Source organism: Rana temporaria, chromosome 11 (assembly GCF_905171775.1).
Source record: "Rana temporaria chromosome 11, aRanTem1.1, whole genome shotgun sequence".
Taxonomy (NCBI): domain Eukaryota; kingdom Metazoa; phylum Chordata; class Amphibia; order Anura; family Ranidae; genus Rana; species Rana temporaria.
Genome location: NC_053499.1, coordinates 153,741,064 through 153,762,074, shown reverse-complemented (window position 1 = coordinate 153,762,074; position 21,011 = coordinate 153,741,064). Strand labels below are relative to the sequence as shown.

Sequence of the window (21,011 nt, the reverse complement as noted above, 5' to 3'; positions counted from 1 at the left end):
TTCCTATGATCTCTTCTGTAGAAAATGAATTCCGGTTCGCTCTACGCGGCACAACATAAAAAACACTTGGGTTTTATTCCTTTGGCCTTGGAGTTCGCCTTTAAAAAAAACGCAGTTCATAAAAATGAGAAGTTTTGTTAAGACGGGAGATGATGGCGGGGAAAGTGCAGCCATACTTGCTGGCAATACTTGCAGAACGCGGATAATGTATTTTTTATGATCTAGTAAATAAGGGCAGCTGAAGTAAAACATCATAAAAGGTTAACTCTGTTATTAAAAAACAAAAATAAAAGGGAATTCCATAAATATTAACAACAGCCGACCTATTAGAGTGACATACGGCCTAATTATCTCTTTACAGAGGACATTTCAGATAAACACTTCCAAACAAATGAACATAATATTTGCTGCAAAGTGAAATGGGATCGCGCGCTGCAGACGTACGACGGGGGCGGCCCGGGTGGGTTTAGTTTAACTCGCCGTGAGCCGAAAGGCAACGCAAAAAAAGTACTCAGGAGACAAGTTACAGCAGTGCTACAACTAAGGGGCATCACTTGCATCACTTCCTCTAGGTACCATCACCACCCTAACAATCCTAACTCTCCCAACCTAACCTCCTACCCCAAGATACAAACCTAAAGAGATACAGGGCTAAAGAGGACTTATAAGGCTCCTTCACATGGTGTAACTATTGGTTACTGGGACACAGGCAGCCCATGCCACCTAATATGCTTGGTTGCTAGGACACAGGAAGCTCCTGCCACCCAGTATCATTGGTTGCTAGGATGCAGGCAGCTCCTACCACGCAGTATCCTTGATTACTAGTCTGAAGGCAGCTGTTGATAGGACACAGGCAGACCTGCCACCTAGTATGCTTGATTGCTAGGACTCAGGCAGCCCCTGCCACCTAGTATCCTTGATTGCTAGGACTCAGGCAGCCCCTGCCACCTAGTATCCTTGATTGCTAGGACTCAGGCAGCCCCTGCCACCTAGTATCCTTGATTGCTAGGACTCAGGCAGCCCCTGCCACCTAGTATCCTTGATTGCTAGGACTCAGGCAGCCCCTGCCACCTAGTATCCTTGATTGCTAGGATGCCGGCAGCTCCTGCCACCAAGTATCTTTGGCGGCTAGGATGCAGGCAGCTCCTGCCACCAAGTATCTTGATTACTAGGACGAAGGCAGCTCCTCCCACTTACGACTCAGGCAGCCCCTGCCATCCAGTATCCTTGATTGCTAGGACTCAGGCAGCCCCTGCCATCCAGTATCCTTGTTTGCTAGGACTCAAGCAGCCCCTGCCATTTAGTATCCTTGGTTGCTAGGATGCAGGCAGCTCCTGCCACCAAGTATCCTTGATTACTATGAAGAAGGCAGCTCCTCCCACTTAGTATCTATGGTTGCTAGGACACAGGCAGCACCTGCCACCCAGAATCCTTGATTACTAGGACGAAAGCAGCTCATCCCACTTAGTATCTATGGTTTCTAAGACACAGGCAAGTCCCTGCCACCTAGCATCCCTGATTGTTAGGATGAAGGAATCCCCTGCCACCTAGTATCCTTGATTGCTAGGATGAAGGAATCCCCTGCCACCTAGTATCCTTGATTGCTAGGATGAAGGCAGCCCCTGCCAACTAGTTTACTTGGTTACTAAAACACAGGCAGCTCCTCCCACCTAGTATACTTGCTAGTTGCTAGGACGCAGGTAGCTCCTGCGGAAGTACTGTATTGGGCGGCTATTCCAGTGCAGTCCCACCGCATGACAAGCCACAGTACGAAGTAATCCCCGTGGCCGACAGTAGCATCTCAATAATGTTCATTTAGCCTGCAGTCTATGGAAATGACAGACACAAGGTGGCTCTCTCGTTCTGGGACGACGTCATACAACGTCATCCCACTCTTGCCACGATTGCAAGCCTGTGGGGGCACGCAGCATGGGACGATCGGTGGTGTACGACGATCGGCGCATCACCAATCTCGGTAAAGAGCCAATGACAATGCTCTTTACCCAAGTGATTAGCGGTGTCCAATTTCCTCACTGGGGAGACCTGCCCAGTGCAGCCCCAACAGTGCCCATCAGTAAAACCAACCAGTGACCTGGGGACCCAAGGAATTCCCTTAATTTTCAACGATTATCTCTTACTTCCTGTCTTGGCTAAGGGACAGGAAGTGAAGGGAAATCTCCCCAATGGGACACATATGGCAAAAAAAAAAAACTGACAGGGGTTATAACTTTCCTTTTCCCGATCCAAAGATGGAAAGAAAAAAAAAAGGTTTTGCCCAAAGTTTACTTTAGCTGCAGCAGATTAAAAATCAGGGCTGTGCTGTGTGGCAGAGATGTGCAAATCTCAGGACTGGATGGTCATAAATACAAATCCTTTGGCAACTAAAGCAGCTCCTATATAAACATTTTGGGCCAGATTCTCAAAAGCGATACGACGGCGTATCTCCAGATACGCCGTCGTATCTCTGAGTCTGAGCGGTCGTATCTATGCGCCCAAATCTTAGAATCAGTTACGCATAGATTTCTATTAGATCCGACCGGCGTAAGTCTCTTACGCCGTCGGATCGCAACTGCATATTTACGCTGGCCGCTAGGGGCGTGTACGATGATTTACGCGTCAAAATATGTAAATCAGCTAGATACGCGAATTCACGAACGTACGCCCGGCCGACGCAGTACAGATACGCCGTTTACGTTAGGCTTTTCCCGGCGTACAGTTACCCCTGCTATATGGCGGCGTAAGTGCGGCGTACCAATGTTAAGTATGGCCGTCGTTCCCGCGACGAAATTTGAAAATTTTACGTTGTTTGCGTAACTCGTCCGTGAATAGGGCTGGACGTAATTTACGTTCACGTCAAAACCAATACATCCTTGCGGCGTATTAGGAGCAATGCACACTGGGAGATTTCCACGGACAGCGCATGCGCCGTTCGTGAAAAACGTCAATCACGTCGGGTCATGGTTATTTTACATAACCCACGCCCACCTCTTCACAATTTGAATTAGGCGGGCTTACGCCGGCCTATTTACGCTACGCCGCCGCAACTTTCTTTTGAGAATACGGCACTTGCCTGTAAAAGTTGCGGAGGCGTAACGTAAATAGGATACGTTACGCCCGCACAAAGATACGCCGATCTACGAGAATCTGGCCCTTTGCTTTTTGTCTTTCAGCTTCAGTTCGGCTTTAAGGACAGCAAACTTTACACCCTGTTAGTAAAAAAAAAAAAAAAAAAAAGAAGAATGAAGTGAGTTGCTGGGGGGAACGCTCCATATGTGACACAAGGATGCAGCGCCACGCGCAGGCCATAAATTTGCATTGATCTTTAAAGCTGCCATTTGACTCCGGCGGAAAACGACGCTCCGGTGCCCATTTCACGTCAGATGCAGAGAGATTTACGGGCGCCTGGCACAACATCTGCCGACACATTTGTACTTGCATCCAAAAAGGTACACAATGCTTCCCCGGCTAAACAAACACTCAGCCGCTTACGCGAGGCGAGCGATTAAATAATGCCAGGAGTCTCCCCGGGAGGGGCGAGGCCGCAACGTCAGCCCAATTAGTAGTCGCCCCCCCTGGTGAAACATGGCTCTACTCCACTCCGGGAAGGGGAGATGTGAACACAACCTTGAAAAGGAAAAGGCTGGAAACGATCACCTGCGCCGGACGCAGAATTAATCTATCACTCCAAGCCAGCCGATTGATAAGCGAGGCGTCTATTTTTGTGGGAGCGTTCTGTAGGAAACGCCCTAGGCAAGACTAAAAATCGGGCACCCCCCCCATATCTAAATTTTTCCCACCCAAGCCGCAGTACACCGGTCTGGTCTCGGGGTCTGATGGGAATGCTGCAGTCGTCCGCAATGAATAGCTGCGGCTTCCTCATCAGACCCTGAGATATGTTTCGTCCAAGTGACGTATATAAAATTACTACCCATGATCTGCCGTTCCCGGTGATACCTCACATGTGTGCTACAATTGCTGTTTGTAAGCGCGTGGGACCGACACGTGCAATTTTCTTATTATTACTTTTATTTATTTATTTTTCCCCCATTTTTAAACTGTTGATTTAATAAAACATTTTTGATCACCTTTATTGCTGTCACAAGGAATGTAAACATCCCTTGTGGCAGCAATAAACACGCTATCAGGCATCCAACAATCCAGCGCCGTCCTCACCCGGGTCGGTTCTTCACCGGTTTTCAGGTCCTCAGTGCCGACATCTTTAGTGTGGGAAGCCAGCTGTAGCTCAGTGTGGCTTCCTATTGCGTTTTCTGAATGGTCGCGCCACCTTTTAGGACCTCTGACATGTGCCAAGATGCGGCGGGGGAGGGGGGTGGACACCCATTTGGATAGCCAAGATCAGTGGTCTTTAAACTGCGGCCCTTAGCTTGATTTTATCTGTCCCTTTCGGCAAAGTTCCTCCCACTGATATAAATGATGGGACACTATTTCTTCCACTGACACCAATGATGGGTCACTATTCATCCCACAGACACCAATGATGGGTCACTATTCATCCCACAGACACCAATGATGGGTCACTATTCATCCCACAGACACCAATGATGGGTCACTATTCATCCCACAGACACCAATGATGGGTCACTATTCATCCCACAGACACCAATGATGGGTCACTATTCATCCCACAGACACCAATGATGGGACACTATTCCTCCCACTGACACCAATGATGGGTCACTATTCATCCCACAGACACCAATGATGGGACACTATTCATCCCACAGACACCAATGATGGGACACTATTCCTCCCACAAACACCAATGATGGGACACTATTCCTCCCACAGACAGCAATGATGGGACACTATTCCTCCCACTGACACCAATGATGGGTCACTATTCCTCGCACTGACACCAATGATGGGTCACTATTCCTCCCACAGACACCAATGATGGGACACTATTCCTCCCACAGACACTAATGGTGGGTCACTATTCTTCCCACTGACACCCAATGATGGGACATAAATCCTCCCTCTAAAACCAAAGAGGGGACACGGTTTACTCCCACTCACACCAGGCCACTTTCTACTCCCTCTGGCCAAGTCAACTGGCCCTTTGGATAGAACGTTTGGAGACCCCTGGCCTAGGTGGACACCTATTAAAACTAGGATGGGGGGGGAGGGGCAGAACAAAAGAACTTCCTCTTTTTCGGTGAAGTTCCACTTTAAAGACACTTGGCACTCTCATTGGTTCAACTGGATTCCTCAGTCTGGTTGACCTTGGCTTGACCAGGAGGCCCCCTCTGTTTTGGTGAAGAGCTCCCAAACCCAAGTGATCAGGCTCAAAGAAAGTTTGTGTTCTGTGCCTCATTTTTTTACCCCTTTTTGGAATCCGACACTCCCGGAAGTGTCGGATGAAGAGGATCCTCCGGGAACCTTGGACGGCATTGAAGGTCGGCGTTGCCGGCGGTGGAGAACAGATAAATTAGAACATACAGAGGAACCTTCTTTATCTCATGACAGGGTCTCTTGAACGCCCTTGGAAATAAATCTGTGCGTGAAGATTAGATGGGCAGCTTAGCGGCTCGGCACAGACATCACGCGCCATTCTTCCATGAACACATGCATACATGGCACATGCACACGGTAATAAACGTTAGCCCGCTCATGCGTGCCGCCGGCGGAGGCGAGAGCAGCACATTCATTAACCTCAACATGATAATCCTTTTCACCGCTGCATATTAACTAGTTACATATTCATAATCATTTACATTATTTAAAGGGCCGTCTATGAGATATGCTAGACTATATCCATTAACGGCGGTGATAAAGGTTACAGAAGATATTTTACTTAATGTTTCCAAGAAGCTACTTTAATTAGCGAATATGCAAATGAAGCATACTTTTTTTTTGACAGATAGGGCCAATGCCATCGCTTCATATGTTCTCTACGCGAGCCGCACCGACGCAAAAGTAAAAACACAGATTGAATCTTCGGGGGCCCCGGCTGTTTTAATGAAAAGCGGTCGCCGCGATGGCGTTCGAGTCGCCGCTATTTATCATGCCGGCGCTAGACAGGTCTTTGGCTGCCGGCTCTCAAGAGCATTCTAAAACTCCGGCCTTAATTTAATAAAAAATAAAGAGCATCGCGCAAAAAGGGCATTTAACTTGTACCCACCAATCAGGATTCATCTAAAACTAAACTGATGAAAGATGATCCGATTGGCTGCTACCGATGTAGGGGACCCTCTGGCTACCGACGTAAGGGGGGGGGGATCTTCTGCCCTCTGGCCACCGATGTAGGGGAGGGGGGGGGGATCTTCTGCCCTCTGGCCGCTGACACGGGGGGGGGGGGGGGGATCTTCTGTCCTCTGACCACCGACATAGGGGAGGGGGGGATCTTCTGCCCTCTGGCCACCGACATAGGGGAGGGGGGGGGGATCTTCTGTCCTCTGACCACCGACATAGGGGAGGGGGGGGGATCTTCTGTCCTCTGACCACCGACATAGGGGAGGGGGGGGGATCTTCTGTCCTCTGACCACCGACATAGGGGAGGGGGGGGGGGATCTTCTGCCCTCTGGCCACCGACATAGGGGGGGGGGGGGGGATCTTCTGCCATCTGGCCACCGACATAGGGGGGGGAGGGATCTTCTGCCATCTGGCCACCGACATAGGGGGGGGGAGGGATCTTCTGCCCTCTGGCCGCCGACACAGGGGGGGGGGGGATCTTCTGCCCTCTGGCCACCAAATAGGGGGGGGGGATATTCTGCCCTCTGGCCACCGACATGGGGGGGGGTGGGGACATTCTTTCCTCTGGCCACCAACGCAGGGGACCCTCTGACCACCAATAATTCAATTTTATCTAGGGTTCCCAAAGACCTTAAGTGACAGGTACTCTTTATGTAGGGATCGGGGATCTACAAGACTCCAAATCCCTCCCCTAAACTGACATAGGAGGGGGGGGGGGGATCTTCTGCCCTCTGGCCACCAACATGGGGGGGGGGACATTCTTTCCTCTGGCCACCAATGCAGGGGACCCTCTGACCACCAACGCAGGGGACCTTCTGCCCTCTGACCACCAACGCAGGGGACCTTCTGCCCTCTGACCACCAATAATAAAATTGTATCTAGGGTTCCCAAAGACCTTAAGTGACAGGTACTCTTTATGTAGGGATCGGGGATCTACAAGACCCCAAATCCCTCCTCTACACTTAAAAGTATTAAAAAAACAACAACTTGAAGCAATATTATTATTATTAAAATAATAATACAGGAGCCCTGACAGTTTGTGCAGCGCTTTACAATATAAATATCGGTACGTTCCTGGATGATACCGATGCTTTGAAAAAAATTGAATATTGGACCCTGATAATTGGTCGACACCCAATGAGAATAATAAAAAAAAAAAAAAAAAAAAAATTATATATATATATATATATATATATATATATATATATATATATATATATATATATATATATATATATATATATATATATAAATAACACACATGCCAATTGTTTATTCAGGGCTTTATCAAGCTAAATATCAGTCAGTCCGGTTTTCCTTTTACTGTTGTATATCCGGCACGTCTTCTGACCAATCCTCTTCCAAGAAGTGGAACAGAAAACCATAAAACCAGTTCATGACATCACTCTACACAAAACAAAACAGTAAATAAACACGCCAAGCACAAGGTCTGTCTGGCCCATGTACATGGAGTATGCACACACACACAGGCGGGGGTCGGGAGTCCTCTGGCCTATAGAAGCCAGACACGGTTCACTGGCAGTTCTGATAAATATCCTCTAGATGGCACTAGAGCAAACAAACAGCACCAAGTGTCATCTGACTGATGTAAATGTCTTGTAACAAATGATGCAAGCTGCTATTCCCAGAGCAAAGTCAAGGGCAAATTCCGGTCTGTACAGGGGAGAGGAGGGGGAGGGGAAATAGTGATGTAATACCTCCGGGGTCACACCGGTAAAAATCCGACATTCAATATTCTGAGCGCAGGAAGTGAAAACATCAAAACTTTCCAACAGAAACAGAAAGTGACTAAACAACAAACAACACTTCATCAACATTCTTCCTCAATAATAAAAGGACACAAAAAAAAGATAAGTCTGACTTTAGTAACATTACAATTATTATTAGATCCCGCCTCCTCATGGAAAACAGCAACAGTGAGGCAGATTCACGCAGATCTGCGACGGTGTAACGTATCGCATTTACGTTACGCCGCCGCAAGTTTTACGGGCAAGTGCTTGATTCACAAAGCACTTGCCTGTAAAGTTGCGGCGGCGTAACGTAAATCCTCCGGCGCAAGCCCGCCTAATTCAAATGATGCGGGTAGGGGGCGAACGTACTGCGCATGCACCGTCCCTAAAATTTCCCGACGTGCATTGCGGTAAAAGACGTTGCAAGGACGTCATTGGTTTCAACGTAAATGCCGTCCAGCGACATTCACGGACGACTTACGCAAACGACGTAAAATTTTCAAATTGCGACGCGGGAACGACGGCCATACTTAACATTGGATACGCCACCTAGGGGGCATGTTTATCTTTACGCCGCGTATATCTCTTACGGAAACGGCGTAAATTTACTGCGACGGGCAAGCGTACGTTCGTGAATCGGCGTAACGACTCATTTGCATATTCTACGCCGACCGCAATGGAAGCGCCACCTAGCGGCCAGCGTAAATATTGCACCCTAAGATACGACGGCGCAGGCCGTCGTATCTTAGGCATGTTTAAGTGTATCTCAGTTTGAGAATACACTTACTAGTTACGTCGGAGTATCTGCTGATATACGCCGGCGTAACTCTTTGTGAATCTGGTCCAGTATCATTAAGTTCCAACTTTTACCATTAAAAAGAGCTCCAGTTCTGTTACTTTGCCTATCCCGAGATGATGTCATCAGTCTGCTGCAGGCAAGAGAAAGCGTTTCCTCAGTCTCCTCCCCCTCCAGTGATGAGACGGCAACATTATAACTTTATATCAAGTCACAAAAGGTGAGAGGCTGCAGCAAGGAGCCGATCTCCAAAAAGAATCCATCCACATCTTCATAACCCCCGTCATCTACTTCTCATTGAAATCGTCTCTTACTGCGTTTTTCTGCCTCCTAATAACATCGGCTGGAAGCTCCTGAATCTCTCCTTTTCCCCCTCATGTTTGTTAGTTTGGAAGGAGCAATGCACACAAGTTGTGGTCATGTACACTACAAATCCATCTCAGGAGTGAGCAAGAAAGGGCGGCTACGTCCCTATATACAGTGTGACCAAGGCAGGGCGGCTACGTCCCTATATACAGTGTGACCAAGGCAGGGCGGCTACGTCCCTATATACAGTGTGACCAAGGCAGGGTGGCTACGTCCCTATATACAGTGTGACCAAGGCAGGGCGGCTACGTCCCTATATACAGTGTGACCAAGGCAGGGCGGCTACGTCCCTATATACAGTGTGACCAAGAAAGGGCGGCTACGTCCCTATATACAGTGTGACCAAGGCAGGGCGGCTACGTCCCTATATACAGTGTGACCAAGGCAGGGCGGCTACGTCCCTATATACAGTGTGACCAAGAAAGGGCGGCTACGTCCCTATATACAGTGTGACCAAGAAAGGGTGGCTACGTCCCTATATACAGTGTGACCAAGGCAGGGCGGCTACGTCCCTATATACAGTGTGACCAAGACAGGGCGGCTACGTCCCTATATACAGTGTGACCAAGAAAGGGCGGCTACGTCCCTATATACAGTGTGACCAAGAAAGGGCGGCTACGTTCCTATATACAGTGTGACCAAGAAAGGGTGGCTACGTCCCTATATACAGTGTGACCAAGGCAGGGCGGCTACGTCCCTATATACAGTGTGACCAAGACAGGGCGGCTACGTCCCTATATACAGTGTGACCAAGAAAGGGCGGCTACGTCCCTATATACAGTGTGACCAAGAAAGGGCGGCTACGTTCCTATATACAGTGTGACCAAGAAAGGGTGGCTACGTCCCTATATACAGTGTGACCAAGAAAGGGCGGCTACGTCCCTATATACAGTGTGACCAAGAAAGGGCGGCTACGTCCCTATATACAGTGTGACCAAGAAAGGGTGGCTACGTCCCTATATACAGTGTGACCAAGAAAGGGCGGCTACGTCCCTATATACAGTGTGACCAAGAAAGGGCGGCTACGTCCCTATATACAGTGTGACCAAGGCAGGGTGACTACGTCCCTATATACAGTGTGACCAAGGCAGGGCGACTACGTCCCTATATACAGTGTGACCAAGGCAGGGCGGCTACATCCCTATATACAGTGTGACCAAGGCAGGGCGGCTACGTCCCTATATACAGTGTGACCAAGAAAGGGCGGCTACGTCCCTATATACAGTGTGACCAAGGCAGGGCGACTACGTCCCTATATACAGTGTGACCAAGGCAGGGCGGCTACATCCCTATATACAGTGTGACCAAGGCAGGGCGGCTACGTCCCTATATACAGTGTGACCAAGAAAGGGCGGCTACGTCCCTATATACAGTGTGACCAAGGCAGGGCGACTACGTCCCTATATACAGTGTGACCAAGGCAGGGCGACTACGTCCCTATATACAGTGTGACCAAGGCAGGGCGACTACGTCCCTATATACAGTGTGACCAAGAAAGGGCGGCTACGTCCCTATATACAGTGTGACCAAGAAAGGGCGGCTACGTCCCTATATACAGTGTGACCAAGGCAGGGCGGCTACGTCCCTATATACAGTGTGACCAAGGCAGGGCGGCTTGTGACATGTTGGGTATGAATTTACTCGGCGTAACATTATCTTTCATAATATTAAAAAAAATGGGTATGACTTTACTGTTGTCTTATTTTTTTATTTAAAAAAGTGTAATTTTTTCCCAAGAAAGTGCGCTTGTAAGACCACTGCGCAAATACGGCGTGACAGAAAGTATTGCAACGATCGCCATTTTATTCTCAAGGGTGTTAGAATAAAAAATATATATATATATATAATGTTTGGGGGTTCTAATTAGAGGGAAGAAGATGGCAGTGAAAAATTACATTAGAATTGCTGTTTAACTTGTAATGCTTAACTTGTAATACCAACGGCTCACCACCAGATGGCGCCAGCTCACAAAAAAAAAGCCAAGTCGCCAGGACACCATTTCTAGTCGCCGTGGCGACCTGGCGCCCGGGATTTGTCGAGCCCTGCATTATGTCTCCTCCTCCTCATCTATTTTAACCCCTAAAAGCCAGCACCTCCACGCCGCAACCGAATACATTGCAGGTGGCGAGGAAGCAAGATGATGCCCCCGTTTTAACCCCTGAAAGCTCACACCATTGCAGTTGTGGTGCAGCTCCATAGGTCCATTTCCAAATACCAAAGATGGGTTTTATTCTTGCAGCGGCTGCCATGTGATTACAAGGGGGAGTGGTAAAAATGTGACGCAACTTTGCATTCTTACCACCTTCGCCTGCGAGTGTAAAATGAGCCCTTGAAAGCGTGGAAGGATCGGCTTTTGTCTGGCAATCGGGCGTCTCGTTTAGCGACGTTTTTCTGGTCTTCTTTCGAAAACGTGTTTTCATTTGCGCAGGAAATAAAACGCGTTCCGGTAATGATGTATTAGCATTTCTCAAGTCATGTCTAAATCTAATCTGTGAATTAATTTTATCTCCTGGCTGATACACCGATGGTGGGAGAGGAATAATTAAACTGTCGCTTCAATATGTTTCTCTGGAAATAGAACCTGGCTGCGCCGTGTATCAGGAAAAAAGAAATAAAATACGCCTATACCTCCGACAGGAAAAAAAAAAAAAAAAATACAAAAGGATTGTGCTAAAATGTAAAAAAAAAAATACACAAAATGTGTTTTTCTCCGTTTTAACCACTTCAGCCCCGGACCATATTGCTGGTCAAAGACCAGAGCACTTTTTTGCGATTCGGCGCTGCGTCGCTTTAACTGACAATTGCGCGCTCGTGCGACGTAGCTCCCAAACAAAATTGGCGTCCTTTTATTCCCACAAATAGAGCTTTCTTTTGGTGGTATTTGATCACCTCTGCGGTTTTTAGTTTTTGCGCTATAAACAAAAATAGAGCGACGATTTGGAAAAAAAAATTATATTTTTTACTTTTTACCATAGTAAATATCCCCCAAAAATATATATATATAAAAAAAAATTCCTCAGTTTAGGCCGATACATATTCTTCTACCTATTTTTTGTAAAAATATAAAATCGCAATAAGCGTTTATTGATTGGTTTGCTCAAAAGTTATAGCGTTTACAAAATAGGGGATAGTTTTATGGCATTTTTAATCATTTTTTTTTTTTACTAGTAATGGCGGCGATCAGCGATTTTTTTTCGGTACAGAAACATTATTAAAGGGGCTGTAAAGGTACAATTTTTTTTCCCTAAATATCTTCCTTTACCTTAGTGCCGTCCTCCTTCACTTACCTCATCCTTCCATTTTGCTTTTTAATGTCCTTATTTCTTCTGAGAAATCCTCACTTCCTGTTCTTCTGTCTGTAACTCCACACAGTAATGCAAGGCTTTCTCCCTGGTGTGGAGTGTCGCGTTCGCCCCCTCCCTTGGACTACAGGAGAGTCAGGACGCCCACTAACACACAGCTCCTTTCTCTATCTGCAACGTAGAGAGCGTCCTGACTCTCCAGTAGTCCAAGGGAGGGGGTGAGCGCGACACTCCACACCAGGGAGAAAGCCTCACATTACTGTGTGGAGTTACAGACAGAACAGGAAGTGAGGATTTCTCAGAAGAAATAAGGACATTAAAAAGCAAAATGGAAGGATGAGGTAAGTGAAGGAGGACTGCACTAAGGGAAAGAAAGATATTTAGGGGGAAAAAATAAAATTACCTTTACGCTGTTGGAGAAGAAAGACGACACATCCTGCCATTCATACCTCCCACCCCATCCCCACCTTTCTGGTGAAGAAGCAAAAAGTTATACAAATACGACTTAACCACTTAAGGACCGAACCTCTTTTTCAGACTCTGTTTACAAGTCAAAAACAATTTTTTTTGCTAGAAAATTACTTAGAACCCCCAAACATTATCCTTTTTTTTCTAACGCCCTAGAGAATAAAATGGCGGCCGTTGCAATACTTTTTGTCACACGGTATTTGTGCAGCGGTCTTACAAGCGCACTTTTTTTAATAAAAAAAAAAATAAATAAGACAAGGAGTAAAGTTAACCCAATTTTTTTTTTTATATTGTGAAAGATAATGTTACGCCGAGTAAAATGATACCCAACATGTCACAGGACAACGACCCTAATCACACAGCCAAGATAACAAAGGAGTGGCTACGGGACAACGCTGTGACTGTCCTTGAGTGGCCCAATCAGAGCCCAGACTTGAACATCTCTGGACAGATCTCAAGATGGCTGTGCACCGACACTCCCCATCCAACCTGATGGAGCTTGAGAGGTCCTGCAAAAAAGAATGGAGAGAAACTGCCCAAAAATAGGAGTGCCGAGCTTGTAGCATCATACTCAGAAAGATGGAGGACGTAATTGGTGCCAAAGGAGCTTCACCAAAGTATTGAGCAAAGCCTGTGATACTCATGGGCATGGGAGCAGCCTGCGATACTCATGGGCATGGGAGCAGCCTGTGATACTCATGGGAGCAGCCTGCGATACTCACGGGCATGGGGAGCAGCCTGCGACACTCATGGGCATGGGGAGCAGCCTGCGATACTCATGGGCACGGGGAGCAGCCTGCGATACTCATGGGCACGGGAGCAGCCTGCGATACTCATGGGCATGGGGAGCAGCCTGTGACACTCATGGGCATGGGGAGCAGCCTGCGACACTCATGGGCATGGGAGCAGCCTGCGACACTCATGGGCATGGGAGCAGCCTGCGACACTCATGGGCATGGGAGCAGCCTGCGACACTCATGGGCATGGGAGCAGCCTGCGACACTCATGGGCATGGGAGCAGCCTGCGACACTCATGGGCATGGGAGCAGCCTGCGATACTCATGGGCATGGGAGCAGCCTGCGATACTCATGGGCATGGGGAGCAGCCTGCGACACTCATGGGCATGGGGAGCAGCCTGCGACACTCATGGGCATGGGAGCAGCCTGCGACACTCATGGGCATGGGAGCAGCCTGCGATACTCATGGGCATGGGAGCAGCCTGCGATACTCATGGGCATGGGAGCAGCCTGCGATACTCATGGGAGCAGCCTGCGATACTCATGGGAGCAGCCTGCGATACTCATGGGAGCAGCCTGCGATACTCATGGGAGCAGCCTGCGATACTCATGGGAGCAGCCTGTGATACGCATGGGCATGGGAGCAGCCTGCGATACTCATGGGCATGGGAGGAGCCTGTGATACTCATGGGCATTAGAGGAGCCTGTTATGCAGCCTCACCTAAAAACTCCTGCCCGCAGCGCCTTCAGGACCGGTGCGGTGTCTATCAAAAAAAAAAAAAAAACTTGATTCGAATAGTAAATCAAGTTTTTTATTAAAAAAAAAAAAAAAAAGCAGATTTTTTTTTGGTGGAAAAAAAAAATCGCCCAGCTCTACCTGTAGGTGTGAGAAATCTCCTAAACCTGCATGGCGCAGGCGCACTGAGCGTGCCGTTAGTAAGGGTAATCGTGCCGTCACTGACGGCTCCCGCACGCATGCACGGGAGTGACGTAATGGCGGCTGCAGCCAATCACAGCGCCGGAGCCGCGATACCGGGAAGAAACTCGGGTATCAATGGCGGCGGCGGAGGTGAGGAACGAGAGTCGCTTCAGGGGCAACGATCTCGGGTAAGTCATTCATAATGAGCTAGTATGCTATGCATACTAGCTCATTATGCCTTTGTCTTCCAGTTTTTTGTTTTTTTTTAAGATATGCTTTAGAGGGTTTACTTCCTATTTAAGATAGAAAAAGGATATAAAAAGATATCCAAAGCATTGAATATGTCAGTCACTAATGTTCAATCATTTATTGATAAGTGTAAAATGTTGGGATCTCTCGATACCAAGCCAAGAAACTCATTATCAGCGCAGACCCCTCCCCCCAATCAGGAGAGTCGCCGATTGGCTCTCCTCTACCCACGACTTGTCAGCGGGAATGGAGGAAAGCCGATAAACAGCACTTCCTGGTTACCATGTGATAGGCTGTGATTGGACACAGTTGATCACGTGGTAAAGCGCCTACCTCATAGGCTCTCATTACCTAGATCGGAGATGTGTCGGACCAACGCACCGGCTGCGGGCCCCCGGAGGGCGCACGCGGGCGGCTTATCCTGCTGGATGTCACATGACGCCCAATCGGGATAACGGACCCCAGCTGCGGCCGTCATTCTGCCATAGGCCGGGCAGGAAGGGGTTAAATAAACGCAAGATCAGTCCTATTCGATATCAATGGCAAAATGTCTCAACTTCTGCCAGGGTGTGCAAACTTTTGAGCATGACTACGTAGCGCACAGTGATGATGTCACTGCTACTTTCACAAGGTAATATCTGGCGCACACACACAGAGCGACTTTATATCCTTTATGGCTATTGGGGAATAAAACATTGGTATGGGCGGAGTTCAGCTTTAAAGCGTATTTATGATGACATCACTTGATCCATACCAGACACCAGTGTGATGTCACACGGCGGTGAGAACGATCGGCGGAGTCGGTATGTGAAGCCGGCTTCGTGTTTTCAGATCGTTCCCGGATCCCCTCCCCCTCCTCTAATCTGACCCAGGTATTCTTGCAGCGATTAGCCTACTTGTTGCCAATCTGCTGAGCCGCAGAGATTACACAGAGAGCGAGATTATGGATGGCCCCCGGGGGGGGGGGCGCTAACCCCGCTGACATCTTCCTCCTGTGTCATCCACAGACAGCCATGTGCAAAGGGGAAACGATCGCAAAACATCCGCAGAGGGAAGTGAGAGCTGAGCTGACAGTCCGACATACCAGAGAAACAATGTAACAGATCAGAGACCAGGAGATATACAATGTAACAGATCAGAGACCAGGAGAGATACAATGTAACAGATCAGAGACCAGGAGATATACAATGTAACAGATCAGAGACCAGGGGAGATACAATGTAACACCAGAGACCAGGAGAGATACAATGTAACAGATCAGAGACCAGGAGAGAAACAATGTAACAGATCAGAGACTAGGAGAGATACAATGTAACAGATCAGAGACCAGGAGAGATACATTGTATCTCTCCTGGTCTCTGGTGATACATTGTATCTCTCCTGGTCTCTGATCGGTTACATTGTATCTCCCCTGGTCTCTGATCTGTTACATTGTATCTCTCCTGGTCTCTGGTGTTACATTGTATCTCTCCTGGTCTCTGATCTGTTACATTGTATCTCTCCTGGTCTCTGATCTGTTACAATGTATCACCAGAGACCAGGAGAGATACAATGTAACAGATCAGAGACCAGGAGAGAAACAATGTAACAGATCAGAGACCAGGAGAGATACAATGTAACAGATCAGAGACCAGGAGAGATACAATGTAACAGATCAGAGACCAGGAGAGATACAATGTAACAGATCAGAGACCAGGAGAGAAACAATGTAACAGATCAGACTAGGAGAGATACATTGTTTCTCTCCTGGTCTCTGTTACATTGTATCTCTCCTAGTCTCTGTTACATTGTATCTCTCCTAGTCTCTGTTACATTGTATCTCTCCTAGTCTCTGTTACATTGTATCTCTCCTAGTCTCTGTTACATTGTATCTCTCCTAGTCTCTGTTACATTGTATCTCTCCTAGTCTCTGTTACATTGTATCTCTCCTAGTCTCTGTTACATTGTATCTCTCCTAGTCTCTGTTACATTGTATCTCTCCTAGTCTCTGTTACATTGTATCTCTCCTAGTCTCTGTTACATTGTATCTCTCCTAGTCTCTGATCTGTTACATTGTATCTCTCCTGGTCTCTGTTACATTGTTTCTCTCCTGGTCTCTGATTGGCCTCTGATCTGTTACATTGTAACAGAGACCAGGAGAGATACAATGTAACAGAGACCAGGAGAGATACAATGTAACAGATCAGAGACCAGGAGAGATACAATGTAACAGAGACCAGGAGAGATACAATGTAACAGATCAGAGACCAGGAGAGATACAATGTAACAGTATGACAGCCGGGAGTGCTTGTGGGTCTCTGAACACAGAGTATTGGGTGCCGGGTGTTGCCCATCAGGAATGGTGATACTCCCAATATTAGAAATGGTGCCATCCCGTGTAGAGAGAAGAAGTACTGTGGGCATGGCATGCCAGGAATAGTGGGCACTCCGGGCATTACTTGTAGCTGAAGGTGCACATCGCTCTGATCAGTGTAGTTTCTGGGAGTTCAGTAAACGGCTCACGCACTCCGGGTTCTCCGGATCGGAACGTCTTTTCAACGGCCCGAACAGGTTCCGATGAAATCGAAGCACAAAGGAGGCGGCACTTCTGGAGATAAAGTCTTGATAATGTTTTGACTCCAATATGACCGCGTACAGAACGGTGAGGGCCAACGCGTTTCGGGGGGAGCCTTGCTCATGAGCTGTAATGAAGGCTCCTGCCGAAACGCGTTTGCCTTCACCGTTCTGTACACAGTCATATTGGAATCAAAACATTATCAAGACTTTATCTCCAGAAGTGCCGGATCCTTTGTGCTTCGATTTCATCCGGTTATTATGTACTGGGAATGGCAGTCGTTGTGTACTGGGAACGGCGGCACTCTGGGTACTGGGACCGGCGGCACTCTGGGTACTGGGAACGGCGGCACTCTGGGTACTGGGAACGGCGGCACTCTGGGTACTGGGAACGGCGGCACTCTGGGTACAGCGGCACGCTGGGTACTGGGAACAGCGGCACGCTGGATACTGGGAACGGCGGCACTCTGGGTACTGGGGCACTCTGGGTACAGCGGCACTCTGGGTACAGCAGCACTCTGGGTACAGCAGCACTCTGGGTACAGCAGCACTCTGGGTACAGCAGCACTCTGGGTACTGGGACCAGCGGCACGCTGGGAACGGCAGCACGCTGGATACTGGGAACGGCGGCACGCTGGGTACGGCGGCATTCTGGGTACGGCGGCACTCTGGGTACGGCGGCACGGCGGCACACTGGGTACAGCGGCACTCTGGGTACTGGGAACGGCGGCACGCTGGGTACTGGGAACGGCGGCACGCTGGGTACTGGGAACGGCTGCACGCTGGGTACTGGGAACGGCTGCACGCTGGGTACTGGGAACGGCTGCACGCTGGGTACTGGGAACGGCTGCACGCTGGGTACTGGGAACGGCTGCACTCTGGGTACAGCGGCACTCTGGGTACTGGGAACAACGGCACTCTGGGAACAGCGGTACTCTGGGTACTGGGAACGGCGCCACTCTTGGTACTTCGAACGGCGGCACTCTGGGGACGGCGGCACTCTGGGGACGGCGGCACTCTGGGGACGGCGGCACTCTGGGGACGGCGGCACTCTGGGGACGGCGGCACTCTGGGGACGGCGGCACTCTGGGGACGGCGGCACACTGGGTACGGCGGCACACTGGGTACGGCGGCACTCTGGGAACGGCTGCACTCTGGGAACGGCTGCACTCTGGGAACGGCTGCACTCTGGGAACGGCTGCACTCTGGGAACGGCTGCACTCTGGGAACGGCTGCACTCTGGGAACGGCTGCACTCTGGGTACTGGGAACGGCTGCACTCTGGGAACGGCTGCACTCTGGGAACGGCTGCACTCTGGGAACGGCTGCACTCTGGGAACGGCTGCACTCTGGGAACGGCTGCACTCTGGGAACGGCTGCACTCTGGGTACTGGGAACGGCTGCACTCTGGGTACTGGGAACGGCTGCACTCTGGGAACAGCGGTACTCTGGGTACTGGGAACGGCGCCACTCTTGGTACTTCGAACGGCGGCACTCTGGGGACGGCGGCACTCTTGGTACTTCGAACGGCGGCACTCTGGGAACGGCGGCACTCTGGGTACTGGGAACGGCGCCACTCTTGGTACTTCGAACGGCGGCACTCTGGGAACGGCGGCACTCTGGGTACTGGGAACGGCGGCACTCTGGGTACAGCAGCACTCTGGGTACTGGGAACGGCGGCACGCTGGGTACGGCGGCATTCTGGGTACGGCGGCACTCTGGGTACGGCGGCACGGCGGCACACTGGGTACAGCGGCACTCTGGGTACTGGGAACGGCGGCACGCTGGGTACTGGGAACGGCTGCACGCTGGGTACTGGGAACGGCTGCACGCTGGGTACTGGGAACGGCTGCACGCTGGGTACTGGGAACGGCTGCACTCTGGGTACTGGGAACGGCTGCACTCTGGGTACTGGGAACGGCTGCACTCTGGGTACAGCGGCACTCTGGGTACTGGGAACAACGGCACTCTGGGAACGGCGCCACTCTTGGTACTTCGAACGGCGGCACTCTGGGGACGGCGGCACTCTGGGGACGGTGGCACTCTGGGGACGGCGGCACGGCGGCACACTGGGTACGGCGGCACTCTGGGAACGGCTGCACTCTGGGTACTGGGAACGGCTGCACTCTGGGTACTGGGAACGGCTGCACTCTGGGAACAGCGGTACTCTGGGTACTGGGAACGGCGCCACTCTTGGTACTTCGAACGGCGGCACTCTGGGGACGGCGGCACTCTTGGTACTTCGAACGGCGGCACTCTGGGAACGGCGGCACTCTGGGTACTGGGAACGGCGCCACTCTTGGTACTTCGAACGGCGGCACTCTGGTAACGGCGGCACTCTGGGTACTGGGAACGGCGGCACTCTGGGTACGGCGGCACCCTGGGTACTGGGAACGGCGGCACTCTGGGTGTTACATGCTGGTAAAAGAGGAAGTATTATGAATAGAGGACGGTGAGCGTTGCATGCTGGGAGTAGCGGTACTCTGGTATTATGTACTGGGAGGGATTAGCGGTACTCCAGGTATTGGGATTAGCGGTTCTGCTGGCATTGCATGCTGGGAATTGTGGTACTCCAAGTATTAGGAGTATCAACACTCTGGGAATTGTATACCGGAAGTAGGAATCCTCAGTGTATGGGGGACACAGGATGCTGGGAGTAGTGGTGCTCGGAGAGCCCTGTGTGCTGGGACTTGTAGTCCTCCGGTGTTGTGACTCCCTCTGGCTCTCCTGTCACGTGCTGTGCGCTCAGCCTGGCCCCGCCTCCCCCCGGGGGTTACCTTGTTGTGCTCCTCCTGCAGTCGGGTCACTTCCCTGGAGCTGTACGGCCTCCCCCCCTCCTCCGGGCGCTCCATGTTCCGCCCACCCCGGGGCTCCTCACACTCTCCGGACGGAGGCCCGTGACGTCATGCTCGCGCGAGACCCAGCGAGGAACGCACGTGGAGGCAGGGGGCGGGGCAGCTGCGTAGCAACGCTGCCTGGCAACGGTACACAGCCTGGCACGCCCACCCGGGAGAGCGCAAGGCTGCCAATCAGAGGACGCCACCCTTCCTGTGAGCCACGCCCCTCTGTCACTGTATATGTCATAGGTCACCCTGTACACCCCACCCCCCATATATCACCAACATATACCCCATATATCACCCCCATCCCCCATATATCATCATATACATCCCAAATATCACCCTATACACTCCATATGTCACCCTATACACCCTGCACACCCCATATATGACCCCCATCCCTCATATATCACCCTATACGCCCAGCAGACCCCATATATCACCAACATATACATCCCAAATATCACCCTATATATCACCCCACCCCCATATATCATCATATACATCCCAAATATCGCCCTATATCACCTCACCAACCATATATCACCCTATACACTCCATATATCACCCTATACACCCTGCACACCCCATATATCACCAACATATACATCCCAAATATCACCCCACCCCCCATATATCACCCTGTACACCCCATATATCACCTCATATATCACTCTATACACCCCACATATCGCCCCCACCCCATATATCGCCCCCACCCCCCATATATCACCCTATACACTCCATATATCACCCTATACACCCTGCACACCCCATATATCACCGCACACCCCATATATCCCCCTATACACCCCAT

The 21,011-nt window shown here is 50.0% G+C and overlaps 1 protein-coding gene across 1 annotated transcript in view; it reads right to left on the bottom strand.

Moving 5' to 3' along the window:
* Window positions 1-20,280, bottom strand: part of URI1 (URI1 prefoldin like chaperone) — an 85,943-nt gene extending 65,663 nt beyond the window's left edge. Inside the window, exon 1 of the mRNA XM_040329491.1 lies at window positions 20,132-20,280. Coding sequence (XP_040185425.1) covers window positions 20,132-20,206 — 75 coding nt within the window. The 5' untranslated portion in view covers window positions 20,207-20,280. The remainder of the gene's footprint in view (window positions 1-20,131) is intronic.
* Between the last annotated feature and the right edge of the window lie 731 nt (window positions 20,281-21,011).